This window comes from Scomber japonicus, chromosome 8 (assembly GCF_027409825.1).
Source record: "Scomber japonicus isolate fScoJap1 chromosome 8, fScoJap1.pri, whole genome shotgun sequence".
Classification (NCBI taxonomy): Eukaryota; Metazoa; Chordata; class Actinopteri; order Scombriformes; family Scombridae; genus Scomber; species Scomber japonicus.
In genome coordinates, this window is record NC_070585.1 from 28,038,862 (window position 1) to 28,055,067 (window position 16,206).

Sequence of the window (16,206 nt, forward strand, 5' to 3'; positions counted from 1 at the left end):
CTATTTTGTCTCAGGGGCTGAAGTGCATACAAATGGCTTGTTAATTAAGATGGATGGTACATCTAAAAGGCCCATCTTCATGATAATAAGAGAGAGTTAAACATGTGAAGCCTTGTAAGACCTCCTTGTAGTGTGGTGGAAGTACGTATGGAAGTATGTGTGAGGTATTAAGGGGGGGGAGGTGCCTTTTTACACATGTATGAATGAGCATGTCATAGCCCACCGTGTGATTGGTGCATTTTCACCTATTTGTATCTGTCTGTGTGTGAGAGAGAAAAGAAAGGCACAGCTATCTCGAGGCCCTCCAGTCTGTTTCCATGAATGGCCTCAGCAGGGGGAAACTGTCCCTCATTGTCAAGTTATTTGGCAGAAGTCTTTTTTTACACCACCTCATGTTAAATTCATCAACATTTCCCTGTCATTTTTTTTTTGCCCCTCAGAATGTCTTCAGATCAGGTTTTCTTGGCAAACGGTTTCCTGCTGAGGTCTAAATGGCCACGGCAGATGTATGGTGCACCAAAAAGAGCATTAGCTTTCATTATGATTAAACAAAAAGAAAAAAAAAGGTTACTTCTTCTCTGATTAGGAATAACCAGGCTGAATATTGTGATTTGAAGCAGTGTTTACAGAGGTTTGACTAGACTTGCCTTTTGTATCTATTTTAAAACTGCATCAATACACATTTGACCACTAGGGGGCAGATGAAAAAACAGCTGACAAACTATTGACCTGTAAAGTTGTTAAAAGGAAATACTATCACATTTGTTGCTACCATCTACAGGATGTAACAGCATTAACTTGAACTAAAGGGATAGCATTACATGTTTTAAAAATCCAGAAACATAAAAACAACACTTTGTGGTTTTAGGGGGAGTTTCATGCTGTGGACCCAACAATGTCTTAGCGAACAACAGCTTCTTGTCATCACAGTGAGGTTGCTAGGCAACTGGCAAAATGATTGGCAGAGGGATAATAGTTCATGTTAATTAAGAATTTGTTTTTACATTTCTTTTTTGTTTTTCCAGTTTTTAATGCAAAGTTAAACTAAACACTGAAGTATGTGTACACAGAGTGTGATATCACAGCATTAGAACTGCAATGATTAGTTAGTCAATCAACAGAAAATTAATCTTCAACTATTAATTAGTTTATTGCTTAAGCTTTTCAAAAAGGGCTTTTCAAGTTTTAAATTAAATGTGAGAAATTGCTGTTTTTCTTTGGACATATATGAATCAGTTCATTCAGAAGTGCCCGTCTTAACTTTAGTGTTTCTGAACTCTAAAATGCTGCAGATCTGTAGTATGATGCAGGACTATAGTTGTATCCAACATAAAAGTGCTCAAAAGTGCAACAGATGTAAAGTCTTAACTTCTGTCCATTTTCCAAAGCTGTCACAAAAGTTACTATTATTTTTAGTTTTGTCAGCAGGAGGTTGTTCCTGCTTGAACACAGGTTCGACTACTTGATCTCCCCCCGTTCACACACACACACATACACACACCCGGCCCATCCCCACTCTGTTTCTCCTCCCAACGTTAATGTTTTCAGGGGGTTTTCACATAAACAGCGGCTGTGGGGGGTGCCTGGAGCTTTTCACACAACAATCCAAGTCCTGTTTTGGATTAAAGCCGATTTCTACACCACCACTCACTCACGCACACACACGTACACAAATGCACACACACACGCGCGCACAAACACACACACACACACACACACACACGCACACACACAGTTAAATACACACACTCACTCGCACATACACACATACGTACATTCTTGACTCACCATCCTCCACTTCTCCACTCACGCTTGTTTAAATGAAGTAAACAGCAATTAAATATTCAATTCTCACATCAACACTATTTTCACCGTGATAGCCGCTGCCAGCCAGGGATCTCTTCAGTTTACCTTAATTCAAAATTAAATGCAAAACTGTGTTTCAAGATTTGATTAGTAACTGGCATTATTGTGTAACCTGTAATGCATTCATTCTTAGTAATATGTAAATATACTGACAGTAGAAGCTGACATGCATCTAATTCTTTTTCCTGAACTGAACGGGGAGAGGTTTCAAAACTGCAATCCTGTCGCTACCAAACATGTAGACCAGACAGAGTCTAGGAAAAACATGTTGTCTGATGCTATCCGGACTTCCAACCTTCACATTAACCATGATGTGAATAAGATCTAATGAAATCAGTGGCAAACATCATTACAGTAGTCTAATTGTTTAACCTAGATTTTTTTTTGGTTAAAGAATTAGCCTACTGCAAGGAGGAGATGTCATCACAGATGTGAATTATTAATAATTAGGTCAAATACAGACAGAGATCTTTCGCTAATGTGTTTTTCATCCCACCAGCTTTTGTAAATCTCATGCATTTATCACTGGTTGACACAAAGTATGAAATGGATGCCATAATAGTCTTTAAAGCCTCCCGCAGCCCATCCAGGGTCTTGGAAACCAACATCGGCTTTAGAGTAAAATGCCTGATATGTACTATATATCACTTAGATTTAGTATTTATCTGTTAAAATCCCACTGATGTAAAAGCCTGATGTTACAAACTGGGCCATTTGGAACAATCTCCACATCTTGCATGTATTTATGATAGCTCAGACTGTTAAAATCAAATTTACATTAGACGAAGACAATACTGCCCAAGATTTGTGGATGTGAGGGTGTCATGTACTACAACCTGTGAAATGGAGAAGCACCACTGCTGATTCAGGAGCACCTGATTTCTTCATGATTCCTCAATTAAAGTAACTTTTTTAGTATAAAGTTGTCTGGGGATTCCACGAAAATGAATTATAAACGGTCAGGTCCTCCAAAAACATGGCTGCGGGACCCCGTTAAGGATGCCAAGCTTGTTGGAACATCTGGAATCGAGTCACTAGCCAGCATACCTGAGGAGTCTGTTAGTATCCACATGCTCGTTAACGAAATGGCTACTGAACCTTGGTGAGATAAAGAAATGTACTGCTTCCATAGAAAATAAACTTTATGGAGCTTAAGCCATTACTCACCTTGAAAATGCAGAAAGCAGGCTAGACTTTTTGGAGGATGAAGAAGTTAAAATAAATTCCACTGGCCACTGAAAACCAAGTGTTCTCACTGACCTAGAGGACAGATCCAGGCTCACCTATGAATCCAAGGGTTCCCCCGTTACTCTGAGGATAGATACCAAGCACCATTCCTAACTGAGGTTACTCCAGCCATGCTTGGACTAGACTTTGAATCTGGTCTGGTCATCAAACCATTTCACCATATCTTAGTGGGCCGATTATTATTATTAATTTTAAAATGGGAGGAAGCAGCAGGTCTGATCGGTGTATCCTTGATTCATCTGGACCAGGTTGTGTCACCACTTTATCTGACATTATCAGGGAAAACCAACATCATTAAAATGAATATCCTTCCAAAATTCTCTGGCTAAGAAACAACTTCATCTTAGTATGAGTAAATTAGAAAGGGCTACACCAAGATTTTGACCTTGATTATTTTTTCCACATTGGAAAACTGCTTCATTACAAGTAAAAGTCCAAGTGCTACATTTTGGTCTACGTGGTGCTGACTCTGACTACTTCAGTATAATGTTGGAGAAGTTACACTCTACCACTGTGATTTATATTATATGTGTGTTTTGTATTTCCAATTTTGGAGATTTTCTTCCTTCAATATCAGTTGAAGGATAACAGGTTTTGCTACACACTGGAGAAAATTGTTCAACCTCTTTTCTCACGTTGAATGTAATTCTTTTTTTCTTCAGTTAGTGGTAACAGCCAACAGAAGTAGAAGAAAAACTTTTTTTTTCTCTGAAATGTCCTGGAGCAAAAAGGTCAAGTCTCCAAAAATGGAAATTCCCATACCAAGTACTTGACAGTAGACTACTTGAGTAAGTTTGTTACACTTCTGAATGTTGTTTATATCTTAGCCCTTTAGGTATTTAGTGTCAAAGTTGTCTGAAAATCCAATAAATCTTTGTTTTTGATGCTTTTTGAGGGTTTAAAAATAATTACAATGCACTGTGTTTGTCAGTTTCTCCCCTTTCCATGGTCTACGAGGTTTGAATGCTGTAATTGGAGGTAATTGTGGAGAAAGTGGAGCGATAAGGCCGTAGACTCACGCAGAGTCAGTGGCACCAACATGGAGACCAATAGACGGCTGTCTCTGGTTATGGTCTCCTTCCATTTTTTAAGAAGTCCTTAAAAAAGACATATAACTGATAAAAATAAAATACATTTTTTTCTCAACATCTTCAAAGCATACTTTTCACAAATATTATTTTGTTTTTTACCTTTCATCTCTCACAAGAAGGAGAAAATGCTTGTTTTGATGTTCTTTTAACCCCCTAATTCAGGGATACAAAACATGCTGCATTTAATAGGCTATGGTAATTTCAGTGATGGCTTTGAATTGTGTTTCAGCTTCAAGGAGAGCTAAATCTTGTCTCACTTCCATTAGCTATACTCTCATTCTTGCACAAGGTCTAATTAAACTTTCCATCTAACTCTCCCAGGTAGGAATAATAAGGAAAGAGTTATGTCTGTTTATAGTGAAGAAGAACCTCAGTTTGCAACGCTCATGGCCGGATACAGCACCATTAAAAATGGCTATCCATCATGATTTTTCTTCTCTCTTCTGTGTGCAGAGATTTCGACAAGCACAGGCTCTTTGTGTTCGTGAAAGAATATGTTTTTGAAAGAATATGCTAGTCCAGACGACCTGGTGGGTTATTCGTTTTGTTGGATTATATATCCCACCAGAAACGCTCAGAGGGAACCTTGCTTGGCAAGAGTTTGCAGGGGGCTTGAAGGGGCCTGTGTAGACAAACAATCTTTTAACAGTTGGTGAAGTGGTCCGTCGAGAGGACAGTGATCCCCTTTATTAAAACCACTTGTCCAACATTGTCTCTCCTCTCTCACCCCTTGTTGGTTACATAAGGCCAAGGTGCTTTGTGATCGTTTGCAGACTCTCCTCTTTTGTTTTGTTTTGTCTGTCTTTCTCTTACTCACTCTTGCTTCTTTTTTTTTCCATGGGGCTGCAGAAGATTTTGGGGGGACTTGAGGGGGATATTATCGTATCCTGACTTCTCTCTTGCATAGTGCATTGAGGTTTGGCTGACATCCAGCTTTGTCTGCTTTTTCCCGGGCACATTCCCATCTTCGGCACGCTCAAATTCCTGTCTCCGGAGCGCGCGTGCACTTTGCCTAGCCCGATGACTGCGGTTGGAAGATGAATTACACTGCAGGCAATTGTTTGACAGATCGAGCCAGTTGCAATTGCACTTGTGTTAAAGAAGCTGTATGGAAGAGATCAGTTTGACCTTGTCTTAATTATTTAGTTGTGTTTCCTTTTGTTGTTAAAAGACAGGTCTGTGATGGCACTTTTACCTCTGTCCTTGACTCGCACAGCCCATCAGTTCCTAGGCTCCATAAATCTCGAGCCAAGAGTCTGTGACATCTCATCTAAACAGTTGAAACAACCACAAGAAGAGGTAGAGAGGGATGTGAAGATGAAGTGAAATAAGGATAGTCTTTGTCTGTGTGTCTCCGGAGTTGCAGGAAATGAATTATGTTGAATGTGGCGTTTTATCACCCAGGTCCCACTTTACAATTTCTCTTACATAGCAGAGCATTCATCAGATGTGCGCGGATCATGCCATACGGTTTTCAGATTAAGAAAGCCAAACACAGACCGAGGCCTGGGCTTTTTCTAGACGGTCGGTAATCCATTTCCAAAGCAGAGTGGATGACAGATTCCTTCATACAATACAGTGGCTCTTAAATAGTACAGGAACTTTGGGGGAAAGTATGAATTTCTAATGTGCAGAGAGTTAGTTAGAAACCTCTGGAAGTTTGATCTATTGTTGAAGAAGTTGTGGGAATTAACTAGGATGTCCTTACTGACCTGGGCGCGGTTCTTCGAAGGATTCGCAGTCAGCGGTTGGAAGGGATGTAACCTGAATATGAGAAAGCTCAGTGATGACTCTCCGGCTCCTTTTGGAAAGCACGGCAATTGGATCCTTCATATTTTTCTGCTTCTGTTGGAATACTCTGCTAAGCAGCCCGGGCTATACCAGCCTTCCCTTCTTCTCAGTCTCAAAGCACTGTCCTCACTTTCACAAGGCCCGGCTGAAGCATTAGACAAGTGTAACCTTGGATAACCATCATGTCATTGTAAACAAACAGTGCATTATACATCAGATTGGATTAGTTTTGGCTATTTATTTATAATACGTCAACAGAATCAGCATGTTTCAAAGCTTTTTAGTGTTGACTCTTTTTTTATGGCATTACAAAAATTCCTTTGTGCCGTTTAGATGTTTATACTGCGCCAAAGCCTGAGTAATTTCTTTTAACAGCATATGATTCTGGCTCTGGCTCTGTGATGAAGTGTTATATTTGGAATTGCTTTGTGATCCCAGTTTTTGACACTTTTGGTCAAACTTGGGCTCATATGTACACCAGTGAAAAATGGATGATGCAAAGTGGAATCATTCAATCTCAGAGGCCAAGTATAATGAGAGCTGGAAGTCAATGCTTCTACCAACCCCTGACCCCGAGTCGTCAACAGCATCTGATGAGATATTTAATCATTTTGAATGATTATTTCCTGCATGAGGCGCACCCTGCTCCAGTTTTATGATCATATGAGCTCAACTTTTACAGGCCAACTGTTGCATCAGATGCACTCAGAGGTCACGTTTTTTTTTTTCTTTTTCAGTAAGGTCTGCTTTAGAAGAAATGTTTGTGCTAATGATGTGAATTTTAAACTGTTCACTCAGAGTTTCATGGTGTTCAATGGAGCATGCATGCACTGTATTACTCATCTGTAATGTAAACCATTGTTCACTTAATTAATCAGACTCTCTACCGGTTATTAAAAACAACTGACTCTGTAACTGACAAAATATGTGTGTAGCCTATATGGGATTTTGCTCAAATAATAGATCTCTGGCTCCTGCAGTAACCCCCCCACCCCACCTCCCCCTTCTCCCTGTCTGTCTGTCTGCAGAGAACTTGGCAGACCTGCAAGTATAAGACGTTTTAAGTGGGAAACTTATGCAAACGTTGTGCTACTTCCACTTTTTAGATGTGGGGAAAATGGCCACGGTTGTTTTTAGCTTTGAGGGATACAGGTGATGCTTTTACCTTCAGCTGTAACCAGAACTCATGCTTCTTCTCACCTAGAATATTGCATTGTGGTAGGATGGAAGAGTTATTTTGGTATATTCTGTTACTCTTGAAGGAAATGTCTGTACTTTGATGTCTACTGTCTGCTTTTGTTCCCACAAGTTCTCACAAGTCTTTTTTCAAGATGTCAGAATGTGAAGTGTCAGCAAGTGCTTGACGTATCAACACTGGTATAATGATTTTAAAGGGTTGGTTCACTCAAACTGCAAAAAGGCATATTTTAACACCTAAGCCCAGCCAGGGAAAAAAAAGTTTTGGTATAGTTTGCCAATGCCTATGAAAGTTTTGTACAGGCAGAAATATGTGTCACTACAATTCAATTTCATAATCCTGCATTCAATTACTCGTTTATTGGAATTCACTTCCAAACTATTACATTCAATTACAATTTATGCCCAGATTCAGTTTTTCATTTCACTTTTTTCAATGGGTTTCAAATTATATGATTGAAATTGAGTTTTTAATGCAGTGATTCAAGTTGAGCAGTTCAAATTAAAATCCTAATTCTTTTGACGTGGATTACTTTGGAAGCGAATGGGGAAAAAGAATGACAGAAAAATGTGCTGAAAAAAATAACAACATATGTTTCCAGAGGCAATATTTTGGTCACTCTGGATATTCCACAGACCTGACCTTCAACCATTTTTATAGGCACTATTTCTTTGGAAAGAAAAAAACGTAGTTCCAGAGAGGTCTGGGAATTATCAAAAAATAAACAGGACAGTTTTACAGGAAAGACAATCCCAGACAATCCCATTCACACTGGGGTCACTGCAGTAATGTATATTTGCAAGACACTATTAGAAGTTTGAGGAAAAATATATATGAGTGAACTGAGTAAATCTGGAGGCTAGATTACATAACATGAGCTCCGACATTTGAATTATCCCACCTTTCATTTCTTTGTATACTATATAAGCGCTGGGAATTTTGCAACAAGATATAATTTATTACTACTCTGTATAAGCTCCAGTATCAACCTTTTGGACAAATACCTTCCATCACTTAAGGTCTCATAATCGACAGCACTCAGGAACCACTTGACGCGTGAATCATTCATACCTCCCCATAAATAATAAAACCCTGGCAGCCAGTTAGCAGCACCTGCAACTTGAAACAGTAGTTCGTGAAACACAATCTTTTACCTTGTAAACTAATGTGTTTCACCTGTCTCGGCTGGGGTGCTTGGTCCGCCGCCTGCCCGCAATGAGCCGCAGACAGGTGGAGGGAACAAAACCTCTCTTCCTGCTTCTATCAGCCTCCCCCCTATTGACCTTGCTTCCTCTTCCTCCGATGAATTTTTCACCAAAGCTCTTTGATATATCCCTCTCCCATGAGAGCATGGGTAATGCAAACTGGAAGCGTGAGGCGTAATTATTTCTCAAAACTGCACTTCTACCCTAATTAGTACACTCTTCAGAAGTGGGCCTTGCATTATTTACACATCAAGGGGACACGCAGGGTGGGAGATAAATATTCATTGTTTGTTGACTTTGCCCCGGTCCCTCAGCTCAGGCGCAAGTTGAGTTAGAGCTGCTGTCACTGTGGCTTGTTTATGCGACTTCTGCATCGCTGGTGCCCAGGCTATAATCTGTCTTGTTCTTCTGTAATTATCTCCACTCATGCAGACACGCAGACACCAACCCAGAGTCGGTTTAATAAGTGGACAACATCCTCGGCCAGGCACACGCGGAGCAAATGAATAAGAGTTCAGTGATGAGATCTGTTGTAATTATGACCTTATGCAGATTGCTACAGTTGGTGTCATAGCGGTAAACAGCACAATGCATGTTTAATTCAGTCAGACTCTGACACCATTTCAGCCATGTCTCCCTAAAGCTTTTTGTTCTGGGTCATCTTTAATGAAGCTTTTTCCACAACAAGTCAGTGGCAGCTATTAGGAAGAGTTTCCTGCTACTGTTGGTTGCAAAAAAGAGTTGGGGGGCATGTGAAGTCTGCTTTTCCTGTCAATAGGGTATGAATAGATTACTGTACGGTATGTGACCTTCCCCACTTCGGTTGTCGTGTGGCCTTGAGGTCCATTGTCCACATGGAAACTCTTGCCGCCTTAAAAAACTGCACCCATTGTTGACGTGTGACAACTATTCTTTACCCATTTCCTACTTCATCTTGCGTAGCTTCATCTGTATGTGTTTTTTGGGGGTTGTGAAAGAGAGGTGGGGGCATCATGTGATGCCTGGCCCAAGAATTACCATAATCACTGTCAACATTAATGGAGATCCTATCACTGGAGAATTTAAACACGGCTTTTCCATATTTATAGAAGCAATAAACAGAGAATGCGCAGCAAAATGTCTGTTATGATTCAAAAGCGAGCTGTGTTTACTGACTTTGAAATGCATATTTGGGTTAGTGGATGAGGCGGGGGGGATCGTAGTTTAAGTTGTGGGATATGAATGGAAATGCAATACCCCTCACTAGACACAGAACATCTCAAACCATAAATGTCTCACTCTCACTGTCTCCTGGGTCTCCACTTTCTCTCAGAAATTAGCATAATGGCGCTTGTGTAACTACATGTCATTGTCTTTCTAAAGGTGGTTGATTTGATTCCCATTGGAACTTGTTTGAATATATTTATTGTTTTTCACTTTTATTTTATGTGTGAAAATGTGAAAACAAATTAATTGCTTTCAAGAGCTGTCATAGTCTGTCAATGTCATTCATAATTCAATTACAGGCTTATAAAACTGTTGCAGGTAAAACATTAAAGGCACAGGACATCTTCCACCATCCAGTAATCCAGAAAAATAAGGAAATTACATAAAAAACTATAATTTTATTAACATCTTAATTTCATATTGTCAGCTAACTATGACTCTGATGCTAATATTTAGTAATACAGTTTATGGCAAAAAGTATCTGCGCACCCAAATATTACATATGTGATTGTTAAATATTTTATTTCAAAACTATGAGCAATAATGTACTGCTATGACTGCTTTCATTCTTCAGGCCCTTGCAAAATATTTTGGAAACCTGGCTGCAAGGATTTGCTTCCATTCAGCCACAAGAACATTAGCGAGGTTGCCCAATGATGTACGGTGATTAGGTCTGGCTTGCATTTGGCATTCCAGTTCATCTTAAAGGTGTTTTGGATGGGGTTGAGGTCAGGGCTCTGTTCCCCCCCGCACCAACCTCTGAACACCAGTTCTTTATTGACATGGCATTGTGTATGGGGGCCGCTATCATGTTGAAAAATAAAGAACCTTTACCAAAATTTAATAAAAAGTTGGAAGCACATGGCATTCTGATTTCCCTTAATTGAAAGTGAGGGGTCTAGCCCAAACCATGAAATACAAAACCTCACAAGTATGAAGTATGTGGAAAAGGGATGTCCATGTACTTTTGGCCATTTAGTATATCAGCCACATGCTAGGACTGTGATGTAGGGTTCTCCCAAGTGTGGCTGGACAACCGATCATTAAGTGGGCTCCACATGATCTTGTGTGAAATGTGAAATATTTAAATGTTACTCTAATTTACTTCAAATCACAGAATTTCTATATACAAGCAGTATAATCATGGGTTTCACTCTCACCACGACTGTCTGTCTTAAATTTACATTATCAGAAGAAATCTCACTGTATGGAACAAAGTTTATCCGCATGGGGGGTCTGTGGTCTACTGTAATGTGTGTTTATTTTGGTTTCTAAGACATGAAAGTGAAAATCCCCGAGCTGCAGTTAGTTTGCTCTACTGTTACACTCACAGTAAGTCTCTATGGAAAAGAGCCTCAAGTCAATTTGTAAATTGTATAGTTTCCATCCAGCTCTAGTGACAGTGGGGTATATGAGGTCTACCATAGACCCACAGTGCAGATCTCTTAAGCACACCAGTTTATGAAAGTTGATGTCGGTATTTTATTGGGACTATTGCTCCTTACGCCTCCTTTGTTTTAAAAAGACGGAGAGTTGCAGAAACAGTGAAGCTGACAAAAAAAAAAGGGGTTATGAAATTTGAAGGTTCTTAACCGCACTATATAACAGTTATATTAGTTGTAAAAGCTTAATCATATGCCTTTTAGGCTAAGTGTTAATCATTGCCACAAACCTTACATAAAACCCAATTATAGATTTATATGTTCCACTCGTATCTGGACAATCTAAACAGTGAAGGGACAATGGAGCATCTATAAACATATTTTATTCAATATTTTATTATAGTTTTTTTTTCTTACTCATTCAAGTGGATGTAATGTGTTCATGTATTACATATATCATTTAAAAGTAGCTTAACCACATCAAATCACATCAGTTTCACTAGAGTAAGAGGCTGAAGATGTGTAGTGTTAAGAAGTGTCACCATAATAATAACATTTAGATTCTGCTTTATGGTATAGAGGTATTTCTATGGCATAATCATATATTAATAATTATTAAGATGAGATGTCAAAAAGTTATGATTCCTGTTTTTACTTTTTCACTGTGATTCAGATTAAAGTAGAATAGTTTTATTACTATGTCTAAATAAATGATCTTTGGATGAAACAATAATTCAGTCTCCTTACATTTTCACTTTTATAGTTAATTTACTACCCTTCATTATTTCACTGTTTTTCCTCTCTAGCCTCTCTGGAGTCTGACACTGATAACTTTCCCCTTCTAATGCAGCTTCATCATCATCATCTGAAATCCAAGAAGATGGACACATTTTTGTTTTTTTTCTTTGCAGTGATCTTAACATCTGTTGCAGGCCCAGTTTGGCAGACCTTTCACGGAAACTGTGGTGTTTATTCTTCCTCTGCAGGTGGAGATCACGCTGCAGGACGTCAATGACAACCCGCCTGTTTTCCCTAATGATATTCTTGATGTGACCATTGAGGAGAATGTTGGAGATGGCTTCAAGATAATGCAGCTAACAGCCACGGATGCAGACGAGGTAATGACTCCCCAAGTTTCTATTCTGTCTGACAGTGTTTTTGTACTTTTCTGCGCCCGTTTTCCACTCCAGTGCTTTCAGAATTGATACCATGGGAGTGATTTGAATTAAAAATATGCTCTAAATTTTTGTTCCTACAGTGTAGAAGCCACTATAGATTAAAATGGTTTTATGAGGGCTATACAGCTGTCAGTGTTGACATGAAACTGCTCCCTCCTATGTTGACATTTAGTATCTTTACGTTGGATCATTTTCATGCCAAAAATGTCAAATATTTAGGACAGAAAAGCCATTTAGACCATGTTAGGAAACTAGCTAAACTCCTGTTATATTCAACCGGTCAACCTGTTATATTCATTATGAAGGAGAGGGTGGTGAATAAGCACAGATATATTTATACAGCACTTTCCTAATTAGTTAACCATTAAAACAGCTAAGGACAAAATATCAGACTAGATAGAAACAAGCATGAGAATGAAATTGAATTAAAACCCAAATAACAAAACAAAAGAGTGGAAGCATCTGACTTTGATTAGAGCATGATTAATACTGTAGAGGACTGTTTGCCAAAAACAGGCAACAAATGTTAAATGGTAAAATTAGGCAAAATATTGTTAAATTCATAGTTATAAAGCAGTTTTAGATGGTATAGTTATTAGTTAGACAAGTGTTTATGGTGTCAAACATATATCATTAGAGTAGTGCAAAAACAATTACCTGATAAATAGTTAGTCTTTGACAGAAATGTAGTGTTTTATCTTGATAATTGATTTATCATTGAAGCAAAAACAGCTTTGGGTTGTTTTCTTTTAGTCAGACAAAAATGCAAATTTAACATGTCACCTTGAGCTTTTGGAAATTGTGAAGGACATTATTCACAACTTTGCCACTCATTTTTCAGATGACATCCGACAGAAAAATAAAAACAATCCAAAGCTTGAGAAATAATAAAAATAATCATAGTTTACAGCAACACCTAACCTTACACAGTGACACAAAGTGGCCAAGACAGATTGCTCTCTTTCAGTCTAGCGCAGTAACACATTAGTCTGTCTTGTTATATTTCTGTCCCCTAGACACACACACACACACACACACACACACACATAAAGAATTTGTCCTTTTGTCTCAAGTTTGGATGTAACCTGAGACGTGTGGAGGCCACTGGTGTCACAGAGCCTGGAGGAGAGCGATTGATTTTTTCGGCCTGCCTCTCCGATAGACCCTCCGCGGTCCACCTAGTTCACATTACATCATTGGCATCACTCTCAATTACTTAAAGGCTCCATCTTTAGCTGCTTTAGGCAGGATATTGACATTATATCCTGCAGTGAGAGAAACGCTGGCCCTGCCGGCATCTCCAAGGTCTGCGGTCCCTCACCTAAGCCAAAGGACACAGTTGAAGTGAATGGAAGAAGTCAGGCCATTGAGGGGAGGGAGATTAGAAAGAGGGAATATGGACTCAAATTTAATGGTAACTTATGAGGCCACACGTCTTTTATTGCACAGCTGTTGCCTCACCCCCATCTATTCGCTCCGAATGTGAGAAAAGTCATACAAAGTCCCACTTCTGGCCATTTCCCTTTTATCGGTACAGTATATTGACTGTAAATCTGAGACCTGGAGGCAGGTCAGTCTTTTCAGTGGGGGGATTTTAAGGACATTATTTGATTATTTTCTTTTTTCAGCGCCAGAATATTCACAGCTTTGATCTTGAAAGGTTTAGCATATGGTATTGAAATCAAACTGTGCAGTTGTTCACTTTTTCCTCATATCTGAATTTAAGAGGAGCGTCAGTCTGAGCTGCAGTTCATAAGCTGAAATTTACTGTAGGGCAGCACGCATTTGGTCATTAGTAAAAAAAAAAAAGAAGAAAAAAATGGATACAGACCATATATGCCTATATGTCTTCCAAAATGATCAAGACTTATTGCAAGATTCTGCTTTTAGCTAGGAATTCACATAAAAAAGAAAACATAGAAACCATGTAAAGAGAATTTAGAGGAATCTTTTAGAAACTACAGATTCTAGAGATGTTTACTCCAAACTTCAGTCCTGCCATGAATAGGTTGCTAAATAGGAGTCTGTATTTCATTCCAGCATTCACTCGGAGCCAGATATAAGGCCAGCCAAGTTTTTGCCCACATCCTTACGCAGGAAACTTAAGTTGCGCTGACACTGAGCGTACGGAACGCATTGGAGCCCTTGTTGAGAAAGCCACATGTGTGAGGCAGTGCAGAGTAGCCAAGAGTGCAAGCTGTTGGCCAGCTGATGGGCTGAATTCAGACATCATAATGATCCCATGTTTAACAGTGCTACATGTGGGATTCATGTGTGAGGGTATTAAAATGCTGTTTCTACGCATCCGTTTTTGGAGGGTTTTTTTAGCTATGTGCATTGCCACACCAATAAGAAGGAAGGGGTTATATTAGGGTTGAAAGAAAATCAATATAAAACGTTTGCTTTCTTGTCTAATGCAGGTTTAGGCCTCTCTGAAAATGTTTCTCACCTCATTTGAACGAAATTTGCTGCCTCTTGTGCTTTTTTGGAAAGAATGTGAATGTTTTATTAGAATTCTGACCTGATGTGGAAAATATGTCACAGGTAAAAAGAAAAAAAAAAAAAGCTTTCTTAATGAAAAAAAAAGTGGAACAATGGGTGTTTAAGGAGAGTTTTCTGAAAGTAAACGTAGCCTCAAAATGAACGGTAATGTGTTCCAGAGACGTGAACCTACTCCGAGCATATTTCTAGCCACTTCATACAGTTGTGAATACACACAAAACAAATTTACACACCATCAGTGTTGCCGATTTGGCCATCTCTACCTTTCAAAGGCTTTATTTTTAAGCTCTCAATGACAACACAATTCTTGTTTTTCAAGAGTCTGTGTTATGATTGGCTTGCTCGCTCGGTGCTGTTGCATACAGGAAGCTCACTATCCCCGCCGGCGCTGTCTGCTTCGCACCTCTCACTTCTCATAGGAACTGCGTGCTCCCAAAAACCACTCATCTGCTAAATGAGTTTCCTTCTGCTGCAGTCTGGTACTCTTTGCTCCCTGGAACACTGCTGTTTAATTGGTCAGCCCTCTTTTTTTCCCCCCCAACAACCCACTGTGTCTTTGGAGAGCTGTAAAGTAGTCAAACTCTTGAGTGGAGGTCAAGGGGGTGACCATTGTTGGTGTGTGAGTGTGTGTTTGGGTGCATGCAAGATCTTAATCAGTGTTGTTGTTTAGTAAAAAAAGAAAGATGAGACTGAGTCAGACAAATAGATGCATTAAAGTAGGATTGAAAGTCTGAGAGGGACCACTTTCTCATTCAAGTAAATGAGAAAGTGGTCCCTACTGTATTTTTATAAGTGTGTAAATGCTTGCCTGTGTTCATTATCTGCATGGTTAGGTGTGTGTGTGTGTTGGACTGTGGCCTAGATGGACCCCCTGCTCGGCCTCTCCCACCTTCCTTGCTCTGCCTTTGAACCCTATCTGAAAATTAATTGGCAAACCATGGGTGTTGGGTTCCGGACTGCAGCCCAGGTGGCTGATGGGATTGCCAGATCTGGGACCGCTGATTGATGACAGCAGGGTCCTTAGATGAGCAGAGCCTCACTCCGACCTCCTCTTCTCCCTGGTTTTTACTGGACCTGGATCTCAGAGCGGGTCTCTGGTAATGCAATGAGAGACAAGGTCAAGAAGACAGAGGTTTTATCTGTTGTAAAAACAGGCCAAGGGAAAGAGATAAGAGCAAGTCATGAACTTGGCCTTACAATATTGACTTCGTCTAAAGCTTTTGGCGAACGGCCTCAAGTCTGTCTCTGTAGAAGTGTATAGGGAAAAGAAATGCTTCACTTGATTTTGTGACAGAAAGAAACATTTCTTGTATCAGATCTGTTCTACTGCTTAAACACTTGTAACCATCTGCTGTTCTGCCTGTTGGATGTTAGCACTATGTAGAACTCACACAGACTGTTAATACTATGAAAATGTACCTGAATGCATACATGTATCAAAAACCCTTAAAACACCTGAGAGGTACAGCAAAAAACATGCAACAAGCATCAAGTCCTTCATTTTCAATGGGAACCTGCCATGAGACACTAGCCTCAGAT

General features: G+C 39.5%; 1 protein-coding gene across 1 annotated transcript in view; it reads left to right on the forward strand.

The window, feature by feature from the left end:
* The window catches only part of LOC128362608 (protocadherin Fat 4), a 107,133-nt gene that overhangs the window by 45,470 nt on the left and 45,457 nt on the right, over positions 1–16,206 (forward strand). Inside the window, exon 2 of the mRNA XM_053323425.1 lies at positions 11,974–12,105. Coding sequence (XP_053179400.1) covers positions 11,974–12,105 — 132 coding nt within the window. The remainder of the gene's footprint in view (positions 1–11,973; positions 12,106–16,206) is intronic.